Here is a 25,987-nt window from a genome sequence, read left to right as displayed (position 1 = left end):
GGCTTATCTACAAGTACGATGTGGGTATTTTAGTAATTAACTTCTACTCGTTTGCGTGTCGCTACGTGAAAGGCTAACAACGTTGGACCAGTTGGACCAGCAGAGGAAAACAAAACGAGTGAACGGTGCAGATGAACTCACCATGATGTCAATTGCTGTACACCTGTTATTTGAGTCGCAATCCCACTCAGAAACCACTCAATTGGAATCTTCTATTCGAAGAATAGTTTCGATTCACGGCTCAAGGTTCGAATCGAACCGGATGTATAGAATGGTTCTAAATTGATTGAAACATTAGATGGGTTCGTACACAGATCGCACCCAATAGAAAAGTATGGGGACCCATGGATGTTGTGCAGTTCAGGAACGACTGAACGAGTAAGGGAGATGAGCTCTTCCGATTTCGAAAAAGCCCTTCTCAGTTTCCTTGTCGATCACTTCTTCCGGGTTTGAGTTGGACACAAACCCACACAAACAACCACGACACGGTGAGTATTGAGATTCAATTTCGAAAACAAAGAGGGTTTCGTTTTGCTCGTGTCACCAGAATATATCTTCTTCTTGTTGATTTTCACCATTTGCGTCTGCGTCTCCTGGAGCTTCAGACATCCTTTGTCTTCACCGAGCTCTCTAGGGTTGTGCTCTGTAACCTCTCGCTCTCTCCCGCTTCCGCTCTGGGTGAGTTCTTATGGTCTATATATGCAAGTTAATGTTTTCTCATATAATTAATGGATTACTTGGTATGTGTAACATACAAGTTAGTCTATTCTAGCTTTTAAGAATTGCCTTTCTCTGGAATTGACGGATTTCTTTCTTCCCGTTTGGATCCTTTTGGAATTTTATCTTGCGTTATTTTCACGATGGGCTGGGAATTGGGATATCTTGTTAATTGTCGAATTTTGTATCGGCTAATTGGGGGAATATGAAATGAATTCGTGGTTGTTGTTGGAGGACGATAGGGCCCCGCCTTGGGGACTTATGTGGTTAGAACGGACAGAGTTTGCTGATTTTGTCCGACCTTTTTGTTTCAATAGCTTTCTGGGTTTTGGTTTTTCATCAGTGGATGATAACGTTTCTATGGTAGTGCTAAATTTTTAAATGTTTCCCTGTGTAGATTTTTTACTATGTTTGTATGCGATATCAATCACTTCGTTAGTTTCAGTGACTAAGTCTGCATAGAAGGTGGTTTAGTGGCCTTCCCTACTCCAACTCACCCTCCCCCAAATAAGAAACTTCTGCTCACTGTTGCGTAGTTTATGTACAATTTGGATATACATTAAAGCATACAAATACCTGCAACAGCTTATTCTGCAAACCCCCGCCCCCCCCAACCTTAAAAGAATCATTTTTTTCTTCTGTCTGTGTTTCTTATATTTATCTTCCTATAAGGATGTTCTTTGCGAGTGGGTGTTTGATTTCTTGAATATCATTTTGTGCTCATTTGACCCTCCTGTATTAGGATTTGCGTAGAAAGTATCTTGTATGGAAGAAATTTCATCCAGTGACAGGTTAAGAGGAGGAGCAAGATGGGTAGTTATGTTTGAAGTAGACAACAAGCCATTTTACGGTTAAAAATTTTGAATTGACAGAGAAAATGGAAGGTGGAAGTGCAATGGTTGACGAGATTGCAAATTATTTATCATAAATGCTCTTACATAGCTTCGTGATAGCTACTGTTCTTGCAGTCCTGGTCTACATTTCAATGAATGTCTGATTGTTGTAGTCATTGGGGTTGGCTTAAATCTCCAATCATTTGATAAGTCATTTAGATTGTTTTGAATTGCCAGGGTGATGATGGATTTGTTGGAACTAAGGACACTAGGTGTGCTACAAGTATGAGGAAGGATGGGGCATTATATATGTATTTAATCTACACATGGCATCTTAATTGTTTCCTAAACACAGTTGGGAATTTGAGGAGTTCAAACCAACAGATATTGTGATAAAGTCATAGTTTCTCTGATGTAGATCTCTGTAAAAACCAGTGTTTCCTATGATGCAGATCCCTATAAAACCTGGCTGTGTGCTCCACTTGTATTTGTTTGTGGTCTACATGATGCATTTTAATTGTTTCCTAAGAAAATTTGAGAAAATTTGAAAGTTTGATCCGGTGCTTAATGTGAGAGCCATCGTTTCCCTATGAGTCAATTTCTATAAAACTTGGGTTTCTTATAATACCAATCTCTATTGGACAGGGGCTTGTAGTCGTCCACTGGAGGCAACTATAATCCCACTAGCCACCTGGCCCATTCAAACTTTTTTTTTTGGGGGGGGGGGGAGGGTTTCTGATGTTGATTCGTATAGTTTAGATCTCTATAAATTAAACTTTTCCTATAATTCCAATTTCTGTAAGACAAAAGGGGTTGTATGTCTTTGTTAGAGCCAACCATAGAACCCATCTGGCCCATCTGAAGGGGGGGGTATTAATTTCTGAGAATATGTTCTTTAATTCCGAGCAGATGGATGAAATTGGTTTTATTAGCCAACTCCCAGTTCTGCTTCCAGCTTTTAGTAATTAGTAGAGGCATGGGGGTACTGCAGATGTTGTTTTGTTTCTAGAGCAATATGTACACATTACCATGCCTCTTATATGTTCTGTTAATTCCCTCTAGTTGTGGCAGATTATCCATTGCCTTTATATGTGATCATCCACCTCCTGAAGATATTGATGTGGCCAATCCAATTGTTCTTCATTCACCAGATGTTTTAGCTGAAAATTTTACTTGGTCTGAAACTTTTGTTTTGCAGGAGCGTTCTGTGAGACTAAGTATTACGTAATAATTAATAATAATAATAAGAAAAGCATGACATCTCCATGCATGTGGCTCATAATCTCCATCATGCTGCTTTTTTGTTCCCTTGCCAAGGTTTATGATAATTACTCAAGGATTTCTTGTCATGTCCATTTTTTACCATGATATACTGGCACATCACCATAATGTTTTCTTTTTCTTCTCTAGTTTTGTTGATATAAGTTGAATATTTCATTATCTGAGCTCAGTACTGTTTGTTCAAACGCTTTGTCATTATTGACATTGAGCCTGCTTGTCTGAACCTTGTTCATTCTAACTTTTCAGTTCATTAATGATCCTTAGGAGAATTTGTTTGATGGAAGATTTCCTTGTTAATGTGTACTGGCAAATTCTTCTTGCTGCAGGTTCAAAATTTGTTGATCCTTTGGTGCGTGGGGATTGAAATTTGAAACTAAGGAAGTTCCGCTTACTGATATTTGTGCTGAGTTAGTGTGGTTTGATGGTCAGTTGACACAGGGTGGCATTCTTGATACATGGAAAGGAATGGAAGCACGCCCTTCTTTATCCATTCAAGGAGCTAATGCAAAGCATCTTAGGAACCTGGAAGTATCTGGACCTATGTCCTCATCTTTGCCAGTTCTTCCCATGCCCCTGGAACAGAAATATCCAAAACTTACAGACTCCCAACAAATTTCATTTGAAAGAGAAATGATGACAAATCCCATGCCTCAACGTGGATCTTCACTGATCACCAACAGTGGTGTTGTGGGACACATATTTTCATCAGACTCTGGATTTTCCTCAGATCTCCATTTCTCTACTGTTTCACCCCATGAAACACATTCTCGAAATGCACCTTTCATTTCACAGTTACCAAATAATGGAACATCTCTGCCTCTTTCACCTTCTTCTCATTCAGGACCATTCCAATCTAGGGCATTTAGTCATTATTCTAAAGAAAACAGTGATGTTTCTTGGTGTACAGATCCGCTGCAGGGTTTCCTTGATTATCCTGATAGTGTCCCCACCCAAAATTGCCAAATAGAGAGTAGTGGCAGTGGTGTCATGACATCTGAGGACCATACGAAGCGAAATGATTGGCAAGAGTGGGCAGACCAACTTATAACTGATGATGATGCTCCAAACTGGAATGAGCTTCTTGTTGACAACAATTCCGTGGATCCTGAACCAAAGGTTAGTTACTTAAAACATGTAACTGTTCTATTCTCATTTGAAATGGATAAGGAAATTGACAGGATTTGCATTAAGTCATGTCTTTCTCTTTTTATTTGTTTTGCTTTTGTTTAGACAGAAACATACCAAGCACCAAAGCAATCCTCAAATTCTTCAGTTCCTCAGCCCCAAGTCAATCAGCAGCTTTCTATTAGTTCTGGAGAACTTTGCACAGTTGGTAGTCCCCCTTCATCTGTCAGTGGTGCCCCAACCAAGCCCCGTATGCGTTGGACGCCAGAACTTCATGAACGTTTTGTAGAAGCTGTTAGTCAGCTTGGCGGCAGTGAAAGTATGTAATCTGTGTTTGTTGATGTCCTTTTGGCTTGTTGAATTGTGGTCGACTTCCTGTGTTAATTTGTGTTTTAACTAACAGGAGCCACTCCTAAGGGTGTCTTAAAGCTCATGAAAGTAGAAGGATTAACCATCTACCACGTGAAAAGCCACCTGCAGGTCTGTAAAAAGCAATCTCTTTATGTTCCACAATTGCACTAGTTATTTTATTATAGTTTAATTTGGGACCTGCGTTTTAATTTACAGAAGTACAGAACAGCAAGGTATAGACCAGAGACATCAGAAGGTAAATAACAATTCCTTGCCTGTTTCTTTTGAACTTTCTTTTTCCATGCTCACTTTATACAGTAGTACTAGAACTTTCTTCTCTCTCCTGCTTGGTTGTTTCGTCATTTTGCATGTTGCAGTTTGATAATTTACTCCTTTTTTCTTTCTGGGAGGTGATCTTGGGGGGGGGGGGGGTGTTTGTTTCTTCCCCTCCCTCTTACAAGGGTCTTCTGGATAAAACTTATAGCTAAATCTTACTTTGTCTGATTATATAAGCCCTTCCAGTCATGACCGGTTCAATTTTAGTATGGTTAATCTACTGTGAATTTATTTGTAGCGTTTTTTTTTTTTTTTGGGGGGTGGGGGGGTGGGGGAGCGGGCAAGCGATGGGTGCCACAGTAAAGTTGCACTATTGCAAGCATTAGGTTGCAGGTTCGGAACACTGAAACAGTCTCTCCCTGAAGCCGGAGTATGAATGCATGCATTTGCTCCTTCCAGAACCTGCAATAGTGGGAGCCTTGTGCAGTGGGACAGCCTTTTTTCATGTTGTTTTGGTGACTTGGTCTGCTCATATTTTATGACAAATAAGATAGCATAGAAAGGAAATGGCATGAAATTCATTTTTCAAATGCTTATTTCTCTTGTTTATGCAGGCACATCAGAGAAAAAGACAAACCCGATCGAGGAAATGCCTCTAGACTTGAAAACGTATGTTCTCAAATGTCTTTTGTTTCTTGGACATTTTTTAAGCATTTTAAGTATTCTATGCCAGTTGCAAATCAAAAGTCTAGTCTAGACATGTCACCCTTTCCTAGAGTGAAGAGTTTAATGGAGAACAGTCAACATTTTTAAGCAAGATATTTGCAGGAAAACAGTGTTTTGTTGAAAGCAAATTCTAAAATAAACTTGAAAATAGGAACCGGGGAACAAAAAATTCAGTCATACAGCTTGCATTTTATGAGAGGAAGAGTCAATGACAGCTGATTATCGTTGAGTAACATAACAACTAATAACTAGATATATCTAGCTGTCACCTGAAAAAACATAGATGTACTGATGCACATTCCAGCATATTCACTAAAATAGATATACATACAACACATGAAGCAGAGAATAAGAAGAGAAAGGAAGGAAAGGACAAAAAGGGGGGGGGGGGGCAGAACTGGAACCAGAGAAAGAAAAAGAAATTGACCTTAGTTATCGAGGAGAATATGAGCCGTTGGTGCTCCAATCTCTATGGTCCTGGTCTTATGGAATTGTGGGGTTCAAGCTGTCATTTCATTTACTGGAAATGAGACTTAACTGTCCCTTTGTGAAACATAAATTCCAAGCATAAGGGTTCTAGTATCCCTGATACCTTGGTTAGCTATACAAGGATGACTGTGTCTTGGATCTACTGGCTGGCTGAGATGCCTGACAGGTTTTGCTGCTTGCACCGATACCTACATGGCTACATCTATCCGACGTATTTGGATCACCAGAACCTGTAGGAAAGCTTTGGGTTGGACCTGCTAGGTTTCCTATATTCAAAAAAATATAAAAGAGAGAAAAAGAAGGGGAGGTGGTCATGAGCCAAGATCACAAATTTAAGATATCCATCAAGGAGCTTGAGTCTGAGCTGGAGACTGACAATTATGGAAGAGGATCAATGTCAGGATGCTTGTTGTTTCATGGGATGGAACTTGGAAGTAGATGACACCGTCTGTGTTGCATTTTCTATGCTATTTTTACCCTGCTAAGTTAAATATTGCAGATATTCTTGATCTTATGGAGTAAGTAGGATTCATGGTAAGGTCAAGTCTTTTTGTCTGTAGAGGAGCTATTATCCATTTCCACTTGTAACCAAATATTATTTTCAAAGATTAAGGTTGGCTTGCAATGGTAGGAGCATCCTGAACTTCTATCTGGTCAGTATTTTTGGATGGTAGAGATGGCATGACTATATTAGTTTAAGGGATGGACAACGTGCATAAGCACAAGATTGAAGAAGCAGAAAGGGAGAGATGGAGGTTTTCAATTGGGCCGTGCTGCCGTTGGAATTGTTGTCAAAAGTTGACTGGGCATAGACTGCTTAACTCTTGACCTTAGGTCAGCAATCTGAAGAATCAGCCAAGCTGATCCTCGGGTCTCATCATGACTGAAAGATTTATAGCACCAACATGTCCTAGAAATAGACTCTCCAGAGTCCAGACGGTTTAATTGCCAGCTTAATGCTTCATGAAAGCATTGCCTGTAGCATGTGGGAACTGGGTATTTTGATGTTTTAGATTCATGAACAATGGTTAATCTGAGAGGTGGAACATAAGGATCATACCATTTTGCCCATGTGGTAAAAGATGAAAGAGATGGTTCTCATTGAAGGTAACTATTCTTCCCAAATCTGGAATGGCAATGGTTGTTGTTTTCTTTTTTTTTTTCCCTTTTTTTTTTTTTTTTTGGGGGGGGGGGGGCAAACAGACCAGTCCACACCCCAATCCCATAAGGTCAATCAACTTCTGTAACATTGGAATGGCAGATAGATACAGCACACACCTTACGTGGGACTAAAACCATGCACACATTTTAACTTAAGCATTATTTTGTAACATTCTGGCTGAAATAATGCCGAAACAGAAAGTGGACCAACTTTGGCTGAAATGCCAAAATTTGGAATGGGACTTTGCATATAGCAAGTCTACCTACTTTTCTTTTTGATTTCATGACAAAACCAAAATAGTTTGTGAGCTTCTGACAATTTTGACCAAAATCTTGAACTATGGTAGCGGGGGTCAAATTGGTTATTGGTACCATTGGGGTTTTGATGTGATGAAGGGTCTGATGTAGAACCAAGGTTTGAACTGAAGTAAAAGCACAAGAGCATAGAGATTAATTAGCTTGCCCGGCCACCTTGACCAGTCAAGCTTAGCCATTGTGGTTGAGCTTGTTTCACTTTATTGGCCAGGTTTGGACCCATGAATAGGTAACTTATTTATTCCTTCTGGGGTCTTTATGAGTGTCTATTTTCAGTAGTTGCTATTTTATCTATGTAGTGGTTGGGGCTTCCTAGTTTGTTTCTATTCTATGATATTTTCTATAGTAATGTTTCTAGATGGTTACTGTCTTGAAAGGAAGCTTAGGTCACAAAGACTCCCCTTTTCTCACTTGGGGCTTCCATTTTGGTGATACTCTCTTTTATGATAAATAAGGAGAAAAGCATATTCCCTTGCCATGATTTTGAATGTGATTACAATTCTGACTGGGTCAAACAGCAAGTCCTTCACCCCTTTTGGTTGAACACAGGGCAAATCTTCACTGTTGGATAGAAGAGCAGCAAATGCTTTTTCCTTAATCAAATTTGTTTCCAATACTTGGTCCCTCCCCCTCCTCTTCTGTAATACAAACCTGTATAAAGGACTCAAAAACGGACTCCACTAAAAGGAAAAGGCCTAAACCAGTCCTTAACCTATGAAGTTTTAATTGAATTACTGAGGATTCAATTTAGTGACAAAACGAATACAAACTTAGTATGGAACTGAAAGGACAAATTCTGTAGGCAACCTACCACCCATTCTTTAGGTCCATCTCAGTGATCTGTTACAAAGAAAAATCATGAGATCAGGAACCCAATATGCATAGAATCCAAAAAAACCTATTTGATGATGAATCTGCCTCTGTAAGTGTAAGGGCTGTCCATGTGGATGTTTCTCCATTCTCTCTCACCGAAAGTATACTGATGATGCTCTAATTTCTTCCATATGTTAAAAATTGTAACCATCACCAAGCTTTCTCCACCTCCTTTTGAAATTTAGCCAAAAGTCTAAATTCCTAGGTTCTCCTTGATGCAGTAAAGAATGTCCAAAATGGTCAGTTGAGCATTGAAATATTTAATTTTGGCCCATACGTGGGTTCTATAGACATTAAGCTTCTTATTTTTGGGTTTGTTGATGTAATGTGCCTAATTCATAAGCCCATATAGTGGGGCTAATGATGGAACGTGGGATTAGGTGTTAAATTCAGCATTTGTGTGAAATTTGGGTACTTAGTTCTTAGATAGAATTTTGCTTTGAGTAGGAGTCCTTTTATGAGCGAAATTAGGAATTTAAGAAAGTCTGTGTTTATGTAAGACATCCCCTACCAATTAGTGGATGAATTGAATTTTGAGTTTTGTTTGTTGTTGCCTTGAGGTACAATGATGTAGCATCCCCCCCCCCCTTCCCTACCAATTAGTGGATGAATTGAATTTTTAGTTTTGTTTGGTTGCCTTGAGTTACAATGATGTAGCATCCCCCCCCCCCTCTTCTGTCTTTCTCACATGCGGTTTCATCCCTTTTCTAATGTCCCATTCAACATCTGGTCTTCAACAGGAGTAATTTGAATTCTCCCCAAATCCCAATTCTTCTTTATCTATCTTCTAAACTTCTGAATTCCCCAACCCTTAATTTTCCTTATTTCCCCCCCCCCCCCTATTTCTATCTTTGTTTTCCTTCAACCCAAAGCATTAAAACCTATCTTCAACCCAAATTAACCATCAAAATCAATTAGATTTGAGCAAATTGCACCTGCAGCCCAAAATGGAGGCCTTAAAGCATTGACACATGTCTATTTTATTAATATTTATGTTTGAAAAAACACATAGGTTTTATTCTGTTAGAATGGTTAGTTGTACAATCATAAAGACTATTATACCCTTACATATAATGGAAGGATGCTTTACCTAAATCCACGGCTCATGCTAGCGGTGGAATAAGAATCTCCATGTCACGAGACGCACGCGCCAATGATATGATAGAGAGAGTTTTAAATAATAAAAAAATCATGTGAGAACGAGAGTGAGGCGCATAAATGGAAAGAGTTGGAAGTGATTCTGCATAAAGAAAAGAATAAGAAAGGGAATTTGGAGATGGGAAAATCTGTAAGATCTTTTCAAAAAACGAACTTTGCAAATTGCACAACTGGTCATGACTCATGAGAGATGAAAACTCTTGACCCTAGACGCCTCTCTCCCTCTCCCTACTCTGGAAGAGTTGGATTCTTGTCTCCCTTCTCTGCAAGAACTAGATTTGTGCAAGGCATTAATCATGCCTAAAATCTTCACTTCAAAATGATAGACAAGGAGTGAGAATTGAAGGTTTCTTCCACTGCTGTCTTTGCTGTAGTCTTTGCAAAGACAATGCCCATGGCCAGATTCCATTAAAGATTGAGAGGACATTGGAAGGTTAAATCAGATTTTTGTTCCCCCCTCCAGATTTTGACGAGGATATGGATGGAATTAAGAAAAAATAAACAGTGGTTTAACGGTCTTCAGTAACAGATTGGACTAGTGTGTCCAATGAAAATCCAACTTTGGGGTGTCTGTGTTTTTCAAAGATAAAGTGGGGTGCCAGCGCTTTAAGGCCTCCATCTTCGGGTGCCAGTGCAATTTGCTCGTTAGATTTCCAGCCCATAACCTATACCTATTGTTCTCTTCTTGCAATCGAGAGTATACATTGCAATATTATCAAAAATCCAATATAAGTATTAGAATGGTCCCATACTGTATACCATTACCTAGGTTTTCTCCAAGTTTCACCCTATATCATTCCATATATCAAAAACCTACCCACCCACGTATATACCCCTTTACTTGCACCTCTTCAAGACTGTGCAACCACTATAACCTATGTGCCTTATGTATCTGGCTTAAATTTTCCAAAATCTTATAACCCTAAACACCTAACGTTGAGTTAAGATCCTGGAAAGTTGGCCTAGTTGACCTTTTCAACTTAGGGCTGCATCACAAGTGTGCTCCTATTCTACTTATGACAGTGACCTGTTTCATCATCTTCAACTCGGGGAGTGGGTTTGGGGAGTCAGGACTAGCACCTCAAGCACTATTCCTCTTACTGATGTGTTGCTGGTCTTATCTGTTCATTGTCAGATCACCTTTGCATTTGTTTGAGTCTTGACAGAACAAATCTGGTTTGAATCGTTGCTTACTTTAAGGAAGTTATGTATGTCAAAACTAATTCTGTGTAACATCATTTAAGGTAAGAAGAATTCAAAATTAATTATCTGGAACATTGGTCAAGCATTTGCCTAATAGAGAGCATTCTTCTTGTAGTCCATAAAAATTAAAAAGTCTGATATTTGTAGACTACAGCAGTCAATGTATGTTTGGCTTCGATTCCCAATAAGAAATGAGGATCACCAAGATCTTTCATGGCGAAGTGCGTACCCAGTCGCTGAATGAAAGAAAGGAGACGAGAGGAGACTGAGGCAGGACAGCTTTGCTTAAGACGGCTGCCCCCGCTCGAACTCACTTTCAACGCTCGAACTCCAGAACTAAACTCAAGGCATTGCAAACAAATAGTTTTTTTTAAGCTCTAGAAATCGTGGTCAACATTTTTACAGTGCTTCAGCGGGGTTTGACCTTTATTTGGTATACTTAAACTCATATCGTACAGCCAAAAAAGCAGCGAAGCAGAAATTCTCGTAGATAAGATCAAAGTTTTCATTCTGTACATGCCGGATCATGAATTAGTAAAATAGGTTCTTGTCTCTTTGAATTGTATTATCGATGAAGAATCTTTGTTTTCGTAAGAATATATCGTATAGTGAGTGGATCATGGCTGCGTTTAGGAGCGATTCCCCCCTTCTTGAACAAGCCGGTAGAAATTGTTTTTTTAATAAACTAGCTATCAGCCAAGTGGTATACTGAAGGTGCACTTATTGCACATTCGCTACTGTCCAAATTCTGTTTGTACATTGTTTAGAGGTTTTCGTGAGGATGTGAGACTTTATCAAGGACCCAACTGACATCTAAAGGCCCATGGGCAAGGTCTGCAATGGGTAATAAATTAGTCGAGTGTGGATATCTGAAGCCTTAGGAATTATGTGCTGGTCTATTGTGTAATGTTCAAATGCGTTCTACTTCCCTTGTGGCTAAGTTATTTTGTAATTCATCATTGATTAAGAAACCTAAGAAATTGTGTGCTGCTCATATTTTTGAACATTTATGTTTTATGTTCAATTTAAATCTTGGTATGAGATATTCTAGTTTCTGCTATTCAAAGCTTGTACAAAAAAACTAGTGCCAATGTCATTAATTGTCGGACTGACTTGATTTTTTTTTCTTTTTTTCTATGGACATTTTTATTCAGTTTTAGAATTTGAATTAATATGATGAGTTAAGCTTAGAATGTTGATTGGATGACCTGATTTGGAAAAACAGGGGTATTGAGATTACTGAGGCATTGCGACTACAAATGGAAGTTCAGAAGCGATTGCATGAACAACTTGAGGTATGGATTTTTTCTTGATGACATACTAGGATGGTATGTGCTGGTTTTATTCAATTTTTGAACTAATTGATTTACTGGATTCATTGGATCTCTAGCTGATACTATTGTGAAATCTTTTATGGCATATTCATTTTCTGAGAAACTTCTTGTTCTGATCTCAGCAGAAAAATAATATTTGGATTTTTTTGGTATAAGCAGTGAAAATGATTTTATTAATTTAATAAAAATGGTTATGGAGATGAAAAATGGTCCATGCTTTCATGTTGATATATGACCCATCAGATTACTAACCTCTGAATTCCCTGCTAGTAGTGAGGAGTCAGCAAAAGAGTACTCTCTTGTACTAACAGATTATGATGGTCCTATTATGTTACTGAGAGGTCAATGGATCAGTGACCTATAAAAATCTCATTTTGTAGCAGTTAAACAATCAAACTGACTGTGGTCATGGTTGTCAAGGCGCCACCATGACCCAGTGGTTATCCTTATTATGTTTACCATTTGATGTTGCCACTGTGACTGATATTTTGCTCTCAGCTCTAAAAGATGCTTCAATTTTTGGTACATCTTCACCATAGTGATGTCAAGGATATGTCTTTATCTCCAAATGCAGATCCACCAATCTTACCCACCTCGCCTTTGCAGACGATCTCATGACCTTCTCCAGCTGACCATCAATCCATCTCCACCATTCTTTCCTCCCTCTCCTCCTTTGAATCCCTTTCCGGCCTCCGTGTCAACCTCAGCAAATCCACCCTCTTTCTCTCCGGTGTCTCGGACTCTACCCAAACCTCTCTTCTGCAGCTCTCAGGATTCAGCCCTGGCTCCTTCCCTGTGACCTACCTTGGTCTCCCTCTCATCCTGGTAGGCTCACCCGCCACCACTGCTCCCCTATGCTTGATCATATTAGGAAAAAGCTTCAACTCGGAAAGACAAGCTTTTATCCTTTGGCTGGGAGAGTGGTGCTCATTCAATCTGTCCTCCAACCTTCTTATATTTATTGGAATGGTGTATTTTCTCTCCTCAAATCCATTATCCCGTCCATGGAGTCCCTCTTATGTGCTTTCCTCTAGAAAGGCCAAGAACCTTCCAGATTCCTTCATCTTATCTCCTGGGCGGCGGTCTGTCGTCCCAAAGCTGAGGGTGGCCTTGGCATCTATCGCATCCTTGACGTTAATTTGGCCCTCATTAAGCTCATTTGGAAGATTACTACCAAGCATGATTCCATCTGGGTCTCTTGGGTTTATTCTTATATTCTCAAACAAGACTCTTTTTGGACTACTTCTTGCCCCTCAAATCCTTCTTGGATTTGGAGGAAGATTCTTCTCCTTCGGCCCCGTGCTCTCTTCGCCATATCTATCCAAGTCTCGCTTGGTTCCTCCACCCTTTTCTGGCTTGACCCTTGACATCCGCTGGGCATTCTCTTCACCCTTCTTGGTCCCCACACTGTCTATGAGACTCGCATCCCTAAGACTGCCACCCTTGACATCTTCATTTCCCACAGAGCCTGGTCCCCTCTCCCCCACCACAGTCTCACACATGTTTGGAATTCTCTCCCACCTATCCTTAACCTTTCCCGTGACACCACCATTTGGTCCCCTTCGCCGTCCAAATCCTTTACCACCTCCTCCGCTTGGAACCTTCTCGCCTGCCCCTGTCCCCTGGTCCCATTTAGTTTGGTTCCGAGGCTACATTCCCCATCATTCCCTCACCCTTTGGAGAGCTCTCAACCATGCTCTCCCTACCCAATCCTTCCTCATCAGCCGCCATATCCCCGCCACCCTAGTTGTAACCTTTGCTGGAGTGGTTCTGAGGACATTGAACACCTTTTTTTTTCTCTTGGCCCTTCTCCCGTCCCCTTTGGGATAGAGCCCTTGCTTCCATTTGGCCCCGTTCGAGACGCTCACACAGGTTTGTTCGTGATTGGTTTTGAATCTCTAGGCACTTTGCCGATCACTCCATTTGCGATTGCCTTGGCGAGCTGGTCTTCAGTGCCGCCATCCATCACATTTGATGGGAGCGCAACCTTAGAAGATGGACTCCCAAATCTCGTTCCTTAGACTTGATTTGGAAAGCCATCTACTTTGATGTTTCCCCTAGTTTGCTATCCCTCCCCCCATCCACCTTTGGCAGACACCCCCATAAATAGGTAAATTTTTAGTTTCTGGGGCCTCAGCTGCTCTCTCATCTCCCCCTCTTGAGCTCCTTGCCCCCCCCCCCCCGGTCCCTTTGTTATCTTCTCCTGTTGTGGTGCCTGTTGCTTTTAATATATTATTTATTCATCCAAAAAAAAAGGATATGTCTTATCAAAGCAAGAGTTATCAAAGTGTTTAACATCATTGTTGAATATTAATGCTAAGTTCCCTTGAGGAAGTTGTTATAACAGGATATTTTTTAATGATTTGGTGGCAAGGCTGTCTAGCATAGAATACTTCAAGGATGGACAAATTCAGGGCATCCCACTTTTAATAATGTCAAGAAGAGAAAGGCAACAATTATAAAGGACAATGATTACGGCGATTAATGTTCGCTTATTTTCCTTATGATTCTCAAAAGTATTAAATACTGGCCTGCATTGAGTTTCATTTTGCAGATGTTTTCCTTCTGTCTGTTATCTGCACTGATAATACTAGTGTAGAGTTAACCAGCAAGAGTCATGTGCTTGGGTTTCTGTTGCAGTTTCAAGTTCTATTGTTTGTCCCCACGCCAGGCATACAGGCTTCTCAAGGAACCACATTTTCATTTTAGTGTTTGGGTGTGACATAAGATAAACATTTGAGCCAGCATGGAAAATATTGCTTTGCTGAACTAATTGAGTTGTTGGGTTTTGCCCATACAGCCTCTGTTTGTGGTGCTTTGCAGCACTGTTGAGGATTATTATGGCCCTGGTTTAATTGGTTAATGTGTTCCCCCCCCCCCCCCCCCAAAACCAAAAAAAAGAAAAAGAAATGTATAGAAATTGCTTTTAATGTTTCAGAACTCAGCTTCGTTTTCTTGTTAATTGTTGCAACAATGTTCTTGTATGCTTTAGCTCATAAAATAAATGTTTCTTTTCTACATGTTGAATGTCAAGTCCAAGCATATCCTAATCTCTTTGGTGTCATTCTGTTACCAGATCCAAAGAAATCTACAGCTGCGTATAGAAGAACAAGGCAGGTATCTACAGATGATGTTTGAGAAGCAATATAAAAATACTGGTGAGAAGCTCAAGGTTTCTTCTCCCACTCTGGGTGATCCTGCTGCTTCCTCATCAGATGCATTGTTGCATTCTCCTGCCAATAATGAAGTAGAGTCTTCAGAGAAGAATCGTGCCAAAACAGCAACTAATGCTATGGATGCCGGTGCAACCCTGAATGAGAATAACCAAAAGTCGACTGGGAAGCAGAAGATACCAGAGACCGGAACCACTGAAGGTGTTGAACCAGCTACTACTGTTGGCCAGTCTAGTTCTCCACCCACAAAGCGAGCAAGAGTGAATGAACCAAGTATGCCATCTGCTGAATCTCCATCTGACTGACAAACCTATATTGCTGACATTGCTGTTTGTTAAGACACGATGAGCATGGTTGATCAAGATCATATTTATAAAGAAGTAACTGTGCTGACACACTTGGAATATGAATCACCCTTCCAAATTTTTGAGCAACTACACATGGGCAATAGCATCTGCTTTATTTTGGTCAATAAAAGCAAGTGTATCAGTTGTGTTTTATATGTTCATCAACTTCCTGATTCATGCTCTTTAAGGTACCCAACAGACCTGGCGTTGAAAGAAGGTTGATTGTATATGCTCAGGAAGACAAACTACTTTATTGCAAGAAATCCCAGGGCCCTCAAATGTTACTATTAATATGGGAAATTTGGTTTGGTTACTCTAAACCATAACCACTAGTTATATTGGTAAGTCAGGTAGCCTTTGTTGTTGTTTTTTTCCCCCTTGGGGAATGCATCCACCATGAGTTAATGTTATGCTCTTTTCAAGAGACAAATTCGAAGCTGTACTCCCTCTTAATGATCTCACAGGGACCTGGTGACTTTTTGTTTTCATTTCTGAATGCAATATCCCTGTTTTGATTAAGATGGTTTGCTTTGATTATTCAGTTCAATTCACGATTCATCATCTAAAAATTGAACCAGAATCGAAATCAAATATTAGTCTAAAATCCAAACCGAATTGATTCGCTTTTTACTGTTTGCTTGGTTCGTCGTTTGGTTTTGGGCCCTAAAATAGAGAGAGGAAAAAACATATAATGAGCATTTTTAGGTCATGCTAACAAACCAGTTTGTGTGACTGTCGAGGGAATTTTTCTTGCGGTTTCCTTTGGGGTAATCAAATATTCTTACTAGGGAACAGATGAAAATCTAATACCCGTACGATTGGTGTCTAATTTGACTCTGATTGTATGTGAACCAAGAAAAACCAACCTGAACCGGAAAAATATAGGACCTATATTTAATTTTGAACGGTCGGTTTCGATTTTCAGATCAAAATTGATATCCTTAAATTTCTATTGATCTGATCACCGCCTATTTCTCGAATCATTTTACCCAGTGAAGAGAAAAGGGCCATTTTTCGCAATTCTGATTTGGGAGCGTGAGGTCCATGCTCCATAATCGCGTTAACTCTTTTCTTTCATGCGGGAAATTGCTTACCAGGAACTGTTGGAGCTATCTTCCATGAAATTCTAATTTTTTCTGCTCTGAATTTCATGCTGGGGTGAAAGGGAGAATGTTGTTTCAAGTGGGAGGGGATGGAACGCGTCCCACTTTCTTCGAGATGGCTGCGGCTCAGCAGCTACCTGCAAGTCTCAGGGCTGCTCTTACTTACTCCCTCGGCGTAATTATTCCTTCTATTTCCTTTTTCTATTTTTGCTTCTCCATCTCCTGCTTCTATGAATTTTGGAAGAAGATTATCCCCTTATTATCCGTACGCTTTCGAGCACTGTAAATTTTTTGCTTCTTTGTTCGGGTAATTGAATAGTTTATTAAATTTTCTATTTTGTTGTGCGATGATATTTGAAAATTGACTGTAGAATTACATAGAGATTCAATTTTATTGAAAAATTCTGATTCTGACACTGTTTTTTTGGTTCTGTTTGATTTTGCTTGTTGAGTCTCGGACTCTTATGGTTGTGTGTCATCTTGCAGGTGCTTGCCCTTAGAAGACCTTTCCTACATAAAGTGCTGGATTACGATGATGAGTTCTTTGCGCTGCTGATGTTGGTTCTTGAAACTCACAGCTTGCGAACTACTGGTGCTTCTTTCTTCCTTTATTCCTTTCTCTCATCTTGTGCCACTGTTGTATTTATAAAACTGCCGCTTGCTGAAGTAGAGCGTGGTCTCATTAATTGCTTGTTTGAAAGTTTTGTTGCCGATGTAACGGAATTTTTCTTATGGGTGTTACCAACTTACTATGTACTTCACATTTCCTCAAGTACTAAATGCTGAATCTTATAATTCTTTTTTCCATTTTTGTCCTCGTAACTTGGCTCCAGTTGGTCAATTTATACATTTTATGGAAGTTCATGACGCAGAATCTTGCTGAATGTTAGAGACATTGTGATAGCATGTTAGGAACTAATAAGCAAACTGTAATGAAAATAGCTCCTCTTCTAAAATTCTCCTATAGTAAGCTGAGATCTAGGGTTGTTTAAGAAGAATCACCATTAGATTGAGAAGTAACGATGGTGTAGAGTTTAGATGTTGATAAATCAGGTTCTTCACTTGCTTCTGAAAATTGAGGCAAAAAGGATTGTATCAGGAATGGGAAAATATAATTTACCCATAATTTGACCCAGGTGTTTTTCAATTGTAGTGCCAATAAAATGATGGCATGCCCTTTGAACTGAAAGTAAAATCAAGGTTCTGGTACTTGTTTGACTGGGTGAGTACTTGTTTTTTAGTGAGTTGGAAATTACAGCTTTGGAGATTATATTTTGGTGTGGAGAACTTAGTGTTGGGACTTTGTGGTTGAGAAAGGCTAAGATTAGTTCATGGATAGATTCTTTAGTAGGGTGGGGAACTTGATATCTGAAATGAAAGATGAAAGAGATTGAAGGTTTTTTTTCCTAGCTAATAATCAGAAAGAACTTTTGGAACCATTGTTGTATCAGGGAAAGCTAATGTTTTGGTTCTAGTGCCAACCATTTTGACGGACACAAGATGGAGTGAAAAACAAAGAGATGCTGGATTGGATGTTGGAAGAATGATTGCCAGCCAAAGCAATGACAAGATATGATGTTGAAATTTACTAGTATTCCCTTGATCATATGCCCAATACTCATTTGTAATTGTGGTAACCACATATCTTTATTTCATCCCCCTGGAAATTAAAATTTAAAATAATAATAATAATAAAAGAAGGGGGTGTACCTAATGCACAATGCTTCTACCAATATGGGATCCCTAGAGGGTCATAATGTACCCAGACTTAACCCCCACTTTGTGGATATTTCCACAGCTTGGGGATAAATTTATCTTTTAAACTAGCTACTATCAGCTAAGAGTAGCCACATATTTTATATAATCTCCTAAAAAGGATTCTTATGATATCATAACAGGACGGTAGGGATTTGAAAGTCATAGAACTTATTACTAACCACTGTAGTTACAGTGATAAACTTTAACTTTTCTACACCTAACTAAACTAAAAATAGCAAGCGTGCATTCTGATAAATAAACCACACAACTAGTGCTGCAGCACTCCATTGTCTGAGCTGCTCCTCAATCCAAGATCGTCAGTAGGTCAACAGATACTCTCCATTCAAGCTTCCAGCATATTGGCTTGGTTTAACCAAGTTGGGAAACCTGAACCAAAAGAATGATTCATGCTTACCGGCAATGTTATGTGGTCAGTTCTCATGAGTCATGGCTATGAATCTGTTCACATATCTTACCCATTTCCCCTCCCCCCTTCTCTTTCATTTAGAATACACAAATCACATTTTCCTTTCCCTTTTAGATAAATAGAATGTAACATTTGTCTCAAAATAACTTTTAGAAGCCTATGCTCATGCCCAAGCAGTAGCTTTATGTAAAGTAAAACCAAGAGCAATTCAAAGGACAGTATCCCACTCCTAATATCTGTAGCATTCTAGTCCCTGGGAACTTTTTTTTTTTTCTCTTTTTTTGGGGGGGTGGGGGTGGGGGGATAGAAATACTCCCTGAGAACGTTAGCACCGCCTTTATTAATTTTGGCAAGCCAGATGTTTCTAACATCCTTTTGCTTCATATTTGGATCAGTTATGAATTTTATGCATCAGTCATCAACCATCATCCTGTTACCCTTATCAGTATTATTGCAATGAAATGGTGAGATATTGAGTTTGGGCCATCCCCAGCTTATGATTTGTTAGTCCAGTTATCTGAGGACTAGTGTGTAGGTCTCCTACATTGTCCACAGGCAGGTTTCAGGTATTCTTATACCTATTTACTCATTTCTAGATGCTTCTTTCTCGGAATCCCTATATGGCTTGCGAAGGAGGGCAGTAAAGATGGCAGTGAAAAAGGAGAAAGTTCGTACAGACTCAGGTGATAGGCTTCGCCAATCTGGATTAAAAAAGCACCAAAAAGTTCTCTCTGTTGCATTTCTGGTATAGTCTTCTCCCACTTTTATCAACTCTGTGCAGCTGTACTGAAAGCAATCTTCATTTATTTTGCTTAATGTGATACTGGCCTGGATGCTATGACGCCAAACAATATCTCAGAACAAAAACCAACTTAAGGACCCTAACAAGAAAATTTGAAACATGTTTATATTCCTAGTGAAGATGTTATTCTGATGCTTAGTTTTCAGGAATCATGAACAAGCCCTATGTGTGAATGTAGGTTGTTTTACCATATTTTAAGTCGAAGTTACAATCTATCTATAACAAAGAAAGGGAAGCAATTCTTCAAGCAAGCTTGTGGGGAAATGATGATGCTGATTTTCATGGAGGCGAAAATTCTACTGTCCCAAGAGGAGCCTTGGGGGCAGATGCGTCTCGCTGGGCACGAATCAGAAAGGGGCTTGAGGCAATAGTTGCTGGTTGCTACCCATGGATACATGCAGGCAACGAAGGTATGTGTAGACGATCTTTTGTCTGGCCATTCAATGATTAGGACATTTCTTCTTCTTTTCCTATCATATCTCCCCCTCTCTCCTGGGGAAAGTGAAAATAATGAATGTGCTTTATCATGTGGTATTTCTCCGCGACTAGTACCAAAGTTTTAGCTAGTATCCCATGAATGGATTTGCATGTGTTGCCATTCCCAGGCTGGCTTAGATTATTGACAGGGATCAATTTTGTTATATCCTTTGTCTAAGTACTTGCATTTTTATATATATGGGGATAAATCAACCTATAGGTGATGCAATGTGGAACCCTGTATGTTTTAACTAAAGCTGTTTGTGACTAGGGATGTGTAAATAGTCGCATTAGGATCCAGTGAGTTGATCATATGCACTCTATTTCTTTGTACGTTTACAGAGAAGGGATACTGTAGATTACTAGAGATGGTGCAGACTGGAACTAGGGTTTAGGTTTATGTGCTGCTTCAAATATTTTCTTCTCTCTCAAACTTAACTGTAGAATTATAGTATTTTGTTTAATCATGGGATAAAGCATTTGATAGAGAAGTAAACACAGTTACTTGATCAAATCCTAAACTTCCTTCCTTATAAAGGCTTTTACATGACGATGTCTATGTCTCTCTTCTGTTTTGGTACCCTCGAGTAATTTATATGGATCTTTACGGGTCTGCCTGATTCATTTAAGCAATGGTTTTCCATCACCTGGATGTTGTTGTCTGCAGATTGACTTTTTATGAGGATTCTATCCTGTTGCCTAAGGACTCTCTAATAATGACTAGAATTCTGATTGAGTAGGTGAATTTACTCACTCTAGTTGCTGTTGCAGGGTTGTCATTTGCTTATCAGCTGTTATATCTTTTGGATGCTACTGGGTTTTACTCTCCATCGTTACATGTACTAGGGGTTCATGTCTGCCGTGCAACTGGACAGGAGCTGGTATGAACCTTAATATGTAATTTTTAACCTTAGTTGGACATTTCATTAGTAGGTCTATCTCTGATCTCCATTGTTTGAAATCTGGCATGTTACTGATTTTTCTCATGCTGCCTGAATGCTGAATCTTCATTTTAATTAGTTGTTACTTGTCCATATATCTTTTGTTTTGAGATGTATCTACTGTATCTCATGCAAGTTTAATGGGAATCTGATTGCTTTTTTCTACTTTCTAAATATTCAACGCTCTTTTATGAACTATATTTGCAAATGATGTCCATCAACATGTAGTTGCCCATTCACTTACAGAATCTTATTCACCCAAAAGAATCACAGAGTCTTCAAAATGAAAAGCATACCTTCTAACCTGTCTAAAATTGGAAGAATAGAAAATGTAAGTCAGCCAAATGAGTACCTTTCTGATGTACCCCTGTCGAAATCTGTGTCTTCTGCAATGCATCACTATTCTTTTTCAGTTTCACAAGTCAAGACCTATTTGCCGCCAATTGTCTTTGTTGTCATGATTAGAACTATCAGCCAAGTGCTTTATTGCCTTTCCTCTGGTCTGGTGGAGGATGTGTCATTTCACTAGTCAAGACCTATTTGCTGCCAATGGTCTTTGTTGTCATGATTAGAACTATCAGCCATGTGCTTTATTGCCTTTCCTCTGGTCTGGTGGAGGATGTGTCACCTCATAGGCTGGAAAAGAGATCTGAGGAAGGTCCATGCAGGTTGTCTCCCTGTGGTTCTAATTAGAGATACCATAAAATGCCCCAAGTGTTGGGGCCGGGAACAGGTGATAAGGGTCTCTGATTGATGGGATTGCAGCCACCAATTATGCTTTATACTTGCTGTTTCCTATGGAAAAGGGGGTGATGCTCCACACTTGTGTATCCTTGTTGCTCTTTAAGGGTTCTTTGTGGAGAGCTTTTCTGTGCTTCAAGCTTGTTTTGGGGATGGCCTTTATTTTGCCTTCTTTCTTGACAATTGTGATTGATAATTGCCTGTTACTAATTTTATCCTTCTCACTGCTGTAATCTGCCAATTTTAGTAGTTGTGAATTGTGACCATAAATGCTCAGTCAAATTTGAAATGCCCTTCCGTTTCTTATGTGACTACTTCCAAGTTTCCTTGAGTGCTACTCCCAACTAAAACAATATTCCTTTTTCTGCAGGAATGCACAATGTTCGGAATTTTTTTTACTGTTCTTCTTGTCATTGTTTCCAATTTTTTTATATTTGTTTTCTCTGGTATATAGATGAAAGCCAATTTTTATTGCCGTAGTCATTTTTTGCAATAAGTCCTTTTTTTTTTTTTGTGTGTGTGTGTGTGTCTGTCTCTGTGTTTGTTTCTTTTTTCTTTTTTGGTGGGGGTTGGGGGTGGTTTGTGTTGTTGATGATATAGCTTGTCTTATTCTCCTTGGGAAAAGGATGTTTCATGTTTCCTGTATTTTGATGTAGTTTTACGCTATTTATTTTATGTTACTCACTGACCTGCGCTTTTTCAAAATTTGTGTCAAGGTAGATGGATACATCCTCAAGAGTTTCAAGGATCAGAAGCCGTGAACGGGAGAGACTGCGTGGGCCTCCCTGGTTGAAGGCATGTCATCTGCTTATTTTGGGGTTTTGTAGTTGTTCTGTCATAAACTTGGAACTGAACTAGCATGTCACTTATCTTGGTATAAAAGCTTTCCATCTCGATATAGTTTGAAATCATCTGGTTGTAGGTAACGTTGTATCCTTCAGAAGATCCTTTCTTCTGGGACATGTTCAAGTTACGTGTAAGAAGAAACTGTGCCCCAAGGAGGCTTCGTATACTAAACAGACACCTGAATGTGCCACTCTTGTAGAACTGTAGTACCTACCCTTTCCTTGACCTAATCGAAAACCTTGTCTATTGTATGGATGCTCCTCGATATTGAATATTTTGGATCCATCTTCCAAGGAAGTACTAATCGAAGAAAGGGTATGACAATGACATTTCCAGAGAGGACCTAGTGATGATCATTCCCTTTTTATTCTGGTCGAACTAAATCTAGTTAGCAGTTTTTTTTTTTTTTTTTTTGGGGGGGGGGGGATTGTTCATAGGATGATCTAAAAGAGCCAGGAAAGGCCTAAAATAACCCCAAGAGAAGTGGTGACGAAGGACATGTATAGCCTAGGCCTTCTAATATATCACAACAAATCAAGCTGGTTTGAGAGCAAGGATCCATGTAGCAAACCCTATTTCTTAATGTTGCTGTTGTTCTAGGATTGTATTAAGCTCTCAAAAACTAGTAGTGATGAGGGATGCTGTAAATACTTTTATTATTGGTTATCCTTGCACCTGCTTTTCTGCTATGGTAACCATTCCTCTGTTAAATTGGTTCCCATTTTATGTTCTTGCATTCAGTGTATAAATTTATGCTTTACTCTATGCAGGCATTACAAAGAGTCTTGCTTAGCTGTACATATACGATATTGGACTATGCACAAACTGGATTAATTGCGGCAGTTTTCTTTTTCAAAGTGAGCTTTAACTTTTACTGTGTGATTTTTCTTTTGGTAAAATCCTGACAATGTTGAAAAAGAAAAAGGGGGTTCCCCCCGGGGGGTGTTTGGTTGGAAGAAATAACTTTGATAAATTTTTACCCAACCAGCATGTTCATGGAGGATTCCCAAATCACTCTTGCTATCTTGAGGATTTTGTTTCAATGAAATAGCAAAAAAATCATGTTTTGCAGATACTAAGCCCATGACAAACATTATATATATATATATATATATATATATATATATATATATATATATATATATATATATATATATATATATATATATATATATATATATATATATATATATATTATGTTTGTAAATTATGATCGTACTGCCTTATTAAGGATATGACTTGTAATGATTGTGAGCTCATTCAGCCTTGGAGTCTGTCAGCCTAGTATGTATATATGTTCTTGGAATCATTAATAAAATCTGATCAAGACGTTAGGTATCTTTTTCTTGGTTTGTAAAACTGGCCCATCTTCTGTTTTTAAAAATGATTCAATAATTTTGAGTTCCTTTTGTCTGTGTGCGTACCAGATGTTCCTTTCACAATTAATATCCAGTGTCACTTCATGGGTTCCCTGGTGAGAATTTTTGCAGATGATGGAGTGGTGGTACCAATCTGCTGAAGAAAGAATGTCAGCTCCAACTGTATATCCTCCGCCTCCCCCACCTCCAGCCCCAAAGGTTTGTTCCTCTGTTCTAACTTCCAAGATTTTTTGGGAGAGAGACACACAACTTCCAAAAATAACACTGCAATCATATAGCAAGCTGGTTACATTCCCGTGTCTTTTTTATTCCAGATTTCTTATTTTCTTTTCTTTGGGTTTCTTTTTTTCTTTTTTTTTTTGGTTTGTTTGGGGTGCGGGGGTTGGATGTTGATGATGTGGTTTGATTTCTAGGTTGCCAAAGAAGGGATTCCACTGCCACCAGATAGAACAATTTGCCCTTTGTGCTCACAGAAGCGGGCAAATCCATCAGTGATCAGTGTCTCAGGGTTTGTCTTCTGTTATGCTTGCATATTCAAGTATGTTTCACAGGTACGGATCTTTGGACCTGTAACATTTATTCTTAGCCCAAGGAATAATAAGAAAAAATCTTTTAGCTACTGTTATTTCCTTGAATGCTCTCTTTCTTGCTTTTTTTCATTTTATTTTGGTCTCTCATTTTATGGCCACAGTATAAGCGCTGCCCTGTTACACTGATACCTGCAAATGTGGATCAAATCCGGAGGCTCTTCAATGATTTATAACGAGTTTTGAGAGCTGATTGCCTACATGAAGTTGATGTGACCATGTCTGCCGTGCATGGGAAGAACTGAATGAAACTTGCAAGCTGGATACTGTCTTTTTTTTAAAGAGAATTTACAATGGGCGCCATGGTATTCTCTTCACATCCTCTACGTCCAAATGCTGTTGGTAACATTGACAGGGACACACTTGTGGAAAGAGAAGTGAGTTCTGTTGCTGTCAGCGACCTGAGGACAAATTGCAAGTTGTGCGAGTTAACGTTTGTTATGGATTTACCAAATTTCATTGAAAACTATGTAAGCTTCTCTTGACATATGTAAAGTAGGTCAAATATTTGCCTGCTCGGTTTTGGACTCCCGTCCATGTCTTCTGTAGGTCTGCCATGTTTCTGTGTCATTCATTATCTGTTGCCTGAACGCTGCTTTGAAAGCGCAAGGCAGTTCAAATGTAGAAGTATTGTAGTAGTATGATTTTGAAAATGTGATTTCTTACATCAAATTCATTTGGTGATTCTCAGACCAAAAGGATCCCGATCTACGTTTATTAAATCTGTAAGAGTGGAATAGAACTGAAATTAGCCTGTAATTGGTTGGAACCGTAGCCAGCGGAATTGTGAAGAAGCAACAGTTTCTAAAATTCTGTGTTTTTTGGCTTCTTTATTCAAGAACTCGTAGATCTTTTTGTGAGAGGTAAGCTTCAGTTTCTGCCATTTTACTTCCTCAAAAAGATAAAACCAGGTGAATATAGGACTTCATGGTTGATTCGAGTTTTTTTTTTTTTTTGGGGGGGTTAATCAACTAATATATTGGAAGGGAAATAATAGGCGAAGCCGAGCAAAGCTCTAAAAGCCACGCAATGGATATGGGCCAATCCATACCTTCCCCTATGGAGAGAGCCATCTTGGCTAGATAATCCGTAACTACATTTGATCTCCTAGGAACATACATTGCCTTAAAACCCAAAAACTTAGAAGCTAGAAGTTGGATATCTTGTTTAATAGGAAGGCAATAGAATGGTTGATTGTACATTTGATCTCCTAAAAACATACATTGCCTCAAAACCCAAAAACTTAGAAGCTAGAAGTTGGATATCTTGTATAATAGGAAGGCAATAGAATGGTTGATTGGAGAATTAGGTGAATGGCATGTTGGAGCAACATGATCTCTAGAAACTGATTAGAATTCAGAGTTTTCCATTGATTTCCTTGCATATGCAATTAGAATGGCAAACCGGGACAAGATCGACTGGATGGTGACTCGATTACAAACCAACAACAAAAAAGAGATGAGAGACCAATGACCCTTTAGATAACCCATTGAAAAAAAGTTTTTGGTGTTTTTTGCTTCGAGTCACAGAAAGTTGGTCAAAAACCAGATCATAAAATTGTTTT

At 39.1% G+C, this 25,987-nt stretch overlaps 2 protein-coding genes across 5 annotated transcripts; both read left to right on the top strand.

The window, feature by feature from the left end:
• The first annotated feature begins 331 nt into the window (after positions 1-331).
• Positions 332-15,353, top strand: LOC149009923 (protein PHOSPHATE STARVATION RESPONSE 1-like). Of its 4 annotated transcripts, none has more exons than XM_089161681.1 (8): positions 332-678; positions 3,158-3,947; positions 4,062-4,275; positions 4,360-4,436; positions 4,524-4,563; positions 5,198-5,252; positions 11,734-11,803; positions 14,919-15,353. In XM_089161681.1, exons 2-8 carry the CDS (start codon positions 3,297-3,299, stop codon positions 15,318-15,320), a joined length of 1,509 nt encoding a protein of 502 aa, XP_089017807.1. In that variant the 5' UTR covers positions 332-678; positions 3,158-3,296; the 3' UTR covers positions 15,321-15,353. The 4 variants fall into 4 exon arrangements, with proteins under 4 accessions (XP_089017807.1, XP_089017811.1, XP_089017810.1 ...); XM_089161685.1 differs by lacking the exon at positions 332-678 and adding an exon at positions 714-1,080; XM_089161684.1 differs by lacking the exon at positions 332-678 and adding an exon at positions 1,100-1,182.
• A 946-nt stretch (positions 15,354-16,299) lies between these two features.
• On the top strand, positions 16,300-24,697 carry PEX12 (peroxin-12). Its single transcript, XM_089161686.1, has 10 exons — positions 16,300-16,640; positions 16,952-17,057; positions 19,247-19,395; positions 19,631-19,862; positions 20,701-20,810; positions 22,332-22,406; positions 23,228-23,314; positions 23,948-24,034; positions 24,250-24,387; positions 24,528-24,697. The coding sequence occupies exons 1-10, from the start codon at positions 16,533-16,535 to the stop codon at positions 24,597-24,599; spliced, it is 1,164 nt and encodes a 387-aa protein (XP_089017812.1). The 5' UTR covers positions 16,300-16,532; the 3' UTR covers positions 24,600-24,697.
• Positions 24,698-25,987: the final 1,290 nt, after the last annotated feature.

This window comes from Hakea prostrata, chromosome 7, assembly GCF_041222555.1.
Source record: "Hakea prostrata isolate BN-2017 chromosome 7, UWA_Hpros_2, whole genome shotgun sequence".
Classification (NCBI taxonomy): Eukaryota; Viridiplantae; Streptophyta; class Magnoliopsida; order Proteales; family Proteaceae; genus Hakea; species Hakea prostrata.
Note: the sequence above shows the minus strand (reverse complement) of the source record. Positions and strands in the feature narration are given on the sequence as shown.